Genomic DNA, 7,166 nt, shown 5'->3' on the forward strand with positions numbered 1-7,166 from the left:
CCTGGTGGTCTTTGGGCCCTGGCGGACATCTGGGCAGGGGCAGGCGGAGCAGTCTTACCCTGCGCGGCTTTGGCAGGTGTCTTGCAGGTAGAGGGAAGCAACTCCACCCCCTACACAGCAACCTTACACGGAGCAGTCTAACCCTACACGACTTCGGCAGGTGTCTGGCAGGCAGAGGGAAGCAACTCCACTCCCTGCCACCTGCCTCGCCTCAGTTCATGTTGTTGGTGACAGTAGCTGGCCGGACAGAAGACAATTCGGCGGGAGCAGCCGGTAGAAGGCAAAAGCGCCCAGCTGGTATGAGAGTTGCAGCGCCTGCCAGGGCCCGAACAGCATCAGGTTCAGCCCTTAGCCTGGGGCCTGCAGCACCGAGTAGGCGTGCAGGCTGGCGCTCAACAGCCCAAAGGCAGAGGCATGGCCAGTGCAGTTCCAACGGCAGCCACTGGCAAAGGGCCCTGGCAGACTGGCAGTGGGGTGGCACTCTGGATCTGGGCCGGCTCAACCCGCGCCAGGTTTGGTGCCCTTTCCGCTGCTGCCCACCACGGCCGCACCGGTACCGTACCTGGTCCGCCACCATGCTCACCGCCGCGTTGCTTCTCCACCCCATGCACAGGCCCCGCTCCACCTCCACACACTCACGGCCTATCGGTACTGGTACCATCAAAAAGTAAGCCCTCCCCGAAAGTAAAACCTAGTGTTTACTTCAGAGCCCAAAAGAACGTAAGACAGGATCTTACTTTTGGGGAAACACGGGTATCAGTACAATGTTATTAAGATAACCTGTACAGTTTTGCTACAAATCACACATTGGTTAGTTTTATAACCTCTACCATAAAAATTACAACATCAAAAAGATTTTAAATTAGTCATTATTTAATTGTGTAAGAAAAGCCATTTGCAAGAGTTTCCATAGAAAATAACAGTGTTATAAGCAACTGTTTCATCTTGCAATCACAGTGGGCAAATGATATTTGATGTAAGAAAAGTAACTCAGGAGAGAGGTGGAGAAGTCTCCTCATTTGCAGGAAACTAAAAAAATTAGTTATTCTGTAGAAAGTTTTGTGGAAGTATAGAAACAGCAGGTTTTAAGCCTATCTTTTTCTCCCATCAATACCTTTTGCAATTCATTTTTTAATAGTGATAATGACACAAATAGATACTCAGTTGATAAGCCAAGCTGATACTCATGCACCTCTTAATTTACTATAATACTGGCATTTCATGTAGTGCCATGTTAAATAGTGGCATGTATATGACCTTAATTATGATTTTTTTAAAAAACTATACTATAAATTGCAGGTTTGCTATTACAACTAGCCCTTGCTTAATAACCAATCATTTAGCAACTTCAAAGTTATAATGAAACCCCTCCACTACTTATGACCTGGTTCTGGAGTTTCAATGGCTTCACACACACACACACACACACACACACACACACACACACACACACACACACACAAAATTATATGATCGATTCAGAGCACTTGACAACTGGTTCACCATTATAGCCAGTTGCAGCCAGTTGGTCATATAACTTTACAATATTTTTTGCTGGCTTACATCCTTTTTGTCTGCAAAAATCACCATAGGAACAGAGGTAGTCCTCAAAATGGGTGCTTAATAATCTCAAAGTTATGAAAGCATCCCGAAAGTGTACTTATGACAAAATTGTGAACAAGAAAAGACCTCTCTAGTCGTGTGGCCTGCATTCAGTCATTCCTGAAGCTGGCCATTTTTAGCCTTGTGAGTGCCCTTTGTCGCCCAGTTATGATAAACAATGGTTGGCATGTTTTTACCCTCCTGGTCATATGTCTAGTCAAGATTAGGGACTTTGCAGTTGGCACATCATTTTTTCCCCCTCTTCATTGCTGCCAGGTGAAGGGCTAGAGGAGTGAATCTCTCTCATTGCTGCTCTTCCAATTCATTTTATAAATTTTGATGACTCTAATGGGCAGACTCCATTACAGTCATCCCTTAAAGACTACTTGTATATGAATTTACTTACTAACTGTAGTGTTGTTTAATGTTGCAAATAAAAAGTAAAACGGTCTGGCCATAAGAGAGACTCAATTTATGAACATCATGACTTATAACTGAAATTCTGGGTTTTATTATGGTTGTAAATTGGTTGTAAATTGAGAACTATCTGAAAGAACTCCTTGCATTCTCTGAACCCAAATAAAATAGTAAAATATAAAACTCTACGAAATATAAAATTCTTCCTAAGACTCATAATGAATCCGGAATTTGTAAAATAATGTTTTGTTTAATTTTTCTATTGTGATTGTAATTTGCCTTGTGTCTTTTCTTCCGTAAATGGGTCAGACTGCAATGCAAACCTTTCCCCAGTTCAAGGAGAATTATCTAGAAGCTACACTGGCCCCTAAACATTATTTTTTTAAATGCAATTCATTATGTACTGTATAACACTAAACAGTTATTTAATAAACATTTTATTTATCTGTATCTTTTGTTCATGTTACTTATGACTGCAGCAAGACAGAAAATGAATGAATCAAGATCTATTCAAGATGCTTGTCCCAAGGCAACTGGACTTTCTTTGTTTTTGCTTGAAGACATTTCACTTCTCATCTAAAAAGCTTCTTCACTTCTTAGAAACAAAGCAGAAACAAAGACAGCCCAATTGCCTTTTGAAAAAACACCTTTGGGACAATCATGACCTAAATGACTAAGGATCTCCATAAATATTTAAATGCCTAAATTCAGCTTCCTGCAGTGATGGTCAAAAATGGCCCTGTCCAATTGATGGCTGTGATCAAGAAAGGGCCCATACTGTTAAGTACATGTAACCAGGAACAGGAGTTTAATTCAAAGAGCTTCAAGTTTATTACATGTTGTGATTTGAAATGGACACCTAACATTGGAACCATTATTAAAAAGGCAAAACAAAGAATGTTCTTCCTGTGTCAACTCAGAAAATACAGACTGCCCCTGGAGCTGTTGATACAGTTCTACAGAGGAATTATAGAGTCTGTCATTTCTACTTCTATAACTGTCTGTTTGGTACAGCAACCAAACAAGACAGGTATAGACTTCAATGGATAGTTAGGACTGCAGAAAAAAAAAATGCAACCAACCTGTCTTCTATTGAGGACCTGTATATTGACCTGCCTTCCATTGAGGACCTGTATATACCTGTCAGAAGGAAGATTGAGCAAATATGTACAGATCTCTCATATCCTGGACATAAACTATTTCAACTCCTTCCGTCAGGAGCTCACTATAGAGCATTGCATGCCAAAAATAATAGACACAAAGGTAGCTTTTTCCCTCGTGCCATCACTCTGCTGAACACCTAATTACCACAGTACTGTCTTATACCTAAGGATATTTACCCCTTTTGTATGGCTATATTACTATTATCCTTCTCATCCTTCTATTGGTATTTTATGATTATATTGCTTCATTGTTTGTATGGACAGTGAGAGTTTATGCACCAAAGACAAATTCCTTGTTTGTCTAATCCAGTGGTTCTCAACCTTTTTAATGCCGCGACCCCAATCGGTCGTAAGTCGAGGACTAAACCGGTCGTAAGTCAAGGACTAAACCGGTCATAAGTCGAGGACTAAACCGGTCGTAAGTCGAGGACTACCCAACTGGTCATAAGTCGAGGACTTTCCCTGCCCGGGAGCGCCGCGCATGTGTGGTTCTGCCCCCTGCGCCGGCCGAGGCGTAGCTGGCAAGTGGCAGAGACGGAGCAGGCCGACCACCAGCTGGCCCAGCCCAAGGGAGGTAAGGCACCTGCCGGAAAAGGGGAAAAAAAATGGTGGACAAAAAAAAATGGCGGACAAAAAAAATGGCGGACAGCCTTGCTTGGCGACCCCCGTGAAATGGTCGATCGACCCCAAATGGGGTCCCGACCCACAGGTTGAGAACCACTGGTCTAATCGTACTTGGCCAATAAAGCTATTCTATTTTGTTCTTTTTTGTTCTTATTCATTTTTATATTCTATTTTCCAATCTAGATTTCAATCTTATTCCATTCCATTCCATTCCATTCACAAGAATATGATCTACTAACATTCAAGGCAAATTGGCACTAGATTAGAGACAATGGAATTCAAGGAGGGCCAGATTTAGGTCACTTGTGGGAATGTAGCAACTCCAATCTGATGACATGTTTGACCCCAATGTTGCACTCAGCCTGGTCATTTACTACACATACTAGATAAATAAATCAAAATGCTTTCATTTGGTGCCTAGCTTTGGCAATGGGATGGGGGAATAAATTCCTGAGAATTTTTGGAAAAGGATTTGAAACTAACCAAGTTTATGTAATGTTGCTGAGCTGAAACATTAGGAAATAACTTGTTATTTTGACCTTTGAACTTATGTGATTTGATTTGTCAATTCAGGATGCTGGATTAGATAGGACTCCACAATGGTGGTGTTTAACTATATTCTTTAACCTGTTAGCAATAATATGATTTGTTTTTAGTGTATACAGTGAATCTAGTTATTAGTATAGTTTATAGTTTTGTATTTTATCTGAACTCAACAATGTGATTATTCAATAAACTATAGGTCAGCAAACCATGCTGTTTTATACTAACCATTAATTAGTTCCCCATGGTTTCTGACAAACAAAAAATCAGAAGAATCCGTTTTTTACTGACTGCACATAAGTGGCATACCAGGACTAGATTCAAAGATTCAGTGGTGGGATTAGAATATTATTCTTGAATTAATTTTCTTTACTATTATGTTTAATTTTAATTATATTTTATCTCCATTTTCTTACATAATATTTTTTCCTGACTTAAAATTTAAATTTGATATTCTTTTGAGGGCTGTATATTAGACATTGATGAGATCAAAATATAATAATTTATGTGTAACCCAGCCATTGTTCATTCTTTCTTGTTTGCACTCTGTACTTTGCTCAGAGATAACTTAAAAGCTGACCAAGGAGAAAGAAAAAGTTTAGTTGTAACTTTAAATGCTTTCACTATAGCAGTGGTGGCAAACCTATGGCACGGGTGCCAGAGGCGGCACTCAGAGCCCTCTCTGTGGGCACGCGTACCGTCGCCCCAGTCCTAGGCTTTCAGCTGGGTTTTATAAAACCTTTTCACTTTGGGTCTCCGCCACCGTGTGCAAAAAAAAAAAAGGTTCAATCAATTAGTCAATTTCAACTTCTCGCGGGGAAAAAAAAAGATCTTGCAAAGTTGGAATTGATTGATTGAACTTTTTAGTCCCACCCAGTCTGCTGTTACCACCACAGCCACGCCTACCCAATGGGTCACACCCACCTAATGGGCCACACCCACCCGGCACCCGAGATGCATAAGTGGATTTTGGGTTGCAGTTTGGGCACTCGGTCTCTAAAAGGTTCGCCATCACTCCACTATAGCCTGAAATGTACCCTGCAAATGTATCCGCTGGAGGAGAAGTTCCAGGCTGCCTGCCAGCAATTGTGTATTCAAAGCATAAGCCTTGTAACAAGCTGTAACTGAACTAACCTGATAAAGAAAACACATATTCAGACAAAAAAGAAATCTTTTAGCCTGAGAAAATGCCCTAGCTATAAAAGGGAAAAAATTTTATTAGTGTGTGTGTGTTCCTCCTCTGTCTCTCTGTTTAGAGATAAAAGATTAGAAAATACCCAGTTTTGGCTTTGATCAAAGAATAAAGCTGTTTCTTTTGCAGTAGCCTCGTGTGCAGTCTCTCATTGGAATTTATTAGGATTCTGAGCTGAAAAACCTTACAACATATTCACACAATGTTGCATAAATCATAGCTTGCAATTCCCCACTAACTGGATTATCAATTATTAGAAATAAGAGAAAATACTTGTAGCTCAGATTTTAGATTTTGGTAGTGGTTTGCTCTCCAGGTTTGTTATAATTTACTTTCTGAACATTTCATTACCAAACTAGGTAACATCAGCAGCAGGATTTTCTTTTCCTATTTTTCTTAACTTATAAATGTCTTGTGTGCCAGTGTGGTCAGTTGGTAGTGTGTTTGGTGGTTCCTTTGGAACTACATTTAAATTCTGAATAGCTGATTGGTTCTCTGGTTGATTGGTATTCAAATGGTCTGGTTGGTTACAAGGTTCCGTCTTAGGCCTAGTACGCTTTAATATCTTTATAAATTACCTAGATGAGGGAATAGAAGGGGAATTCATCAAATTTGCATATGACATTAAGCTGGCAGGAATAGCCAACACTCCAGAAGACAAGCTCAGGATCCAAAAAGATCTTGACAAACTTGAACAATGGGCCCTATCCAACAAAATGAATTTTAATGTGGAGAAAAGCAAAGTTTTACATTTAGGCAGGAAAAATCAAAGGTACAAGTGCAAATTAGGTGAGACCTGGCTCAAAAACAGTAATTGTGAGAGGGACCTTGGAGTCTTAGTGGATGATCAGCAGTAGCTGCCAAAAAAGCTATTATAATCCTGGGTTGTATAAACAGAGGCATAGAATCAAGATCATGCGAAGTACTAGTACTGCTTTATAAAATCCTAATAAGACCACACTTGGAATACTGCAACCAATTTTGGTCACCATACTACAAAAAAGATGTTGAGACTTTGGAAAGAGTTCAGAGAAGAGCAACTAAAATGATCAAAGACCTGGAGACTAAAACATATGAAGAACGGCTGCAGGACTTTGCTTTGCCTAGCTAGTCTAAAGAAAAGAAGAAACGGGTGACATGATAGCTGTATTCCAGTATTTGAGGGGCTGCTACAAAGAAGAGGGCATCCAACTATTCTCCAAAGCACCAGAGGGCAGGATAAGAAACAATGGTTGGAAACTAACCAAAGAGAGAAGCAACCTGTAATTAAGGAGAAACTTCCTAACAGTGAAGACAATTAACCAGTGGAACAGCTTGTCTTCAGAAATCTTGGGCGTTCCATCACTGGAGGTTTTTCAGAAGAGACTAGACAGTCACTTGTCTGAGATGGTATAGGTTCTCCTGCTTGAGCAGAGGGACGGACTAGAATCTTGTGGAAAACGAAAGAACTCTTACGAATTCCGGAGGGGTTAGCAGAGAAGTTTAATTGCGCAAGGTCCAGAGCATATTAGAGATAGGCAATTCTGAACGAGGAGGGCGTGATTAGACTTCAGTTTTTATACTCCCCTCCTTAAAGAACAAAGGACTACACATTGAAATACACACTGTGATACATTAGGAACATT

The 7,166-nt window shown here is 40.5% G+C and overlaps 1 protein-coding gene across 1 annotated transcript in view; it reads left to right on the forward strand.

Annotated features, from left to right (window-relative positions):
• The first annotated feature begins 575 nt into the window (after window positions 1-575).
• The window catches only part of LOC107303012 (kelch-like protein 11), a 9,515-nt gene continuing 2,924 nt past the window's right edge, over window positions 576-7,166 (forward strand). Inside the window, exon 1 of the mRNA XM_015832192.1 lies at window positions 576-667. Coding sequence (XP_015687678.1) covers window positions 576-667 — 92 coding nt within the window. The remainder of the gene's footprint in view (window positions 668-7,166) is intronic.

This window comes from Protobothrops mucrosquamatus, unplaced genomic scaffold (assembly GCF_001527695.2).
Source record: "Protobothrops mucrosquamatus isolate PMUCROS unplaced genomic scaffold, P.Mucros_1.0 scaffold1, whole genome shotgun sequence".
NCBI classification, from domain to species: Eukaryota; Metazoa; Chordata; class Lepidosauria; order Squamata; family Viperidae; genus Protobothrops; species Protobothrops mucrosquamatus.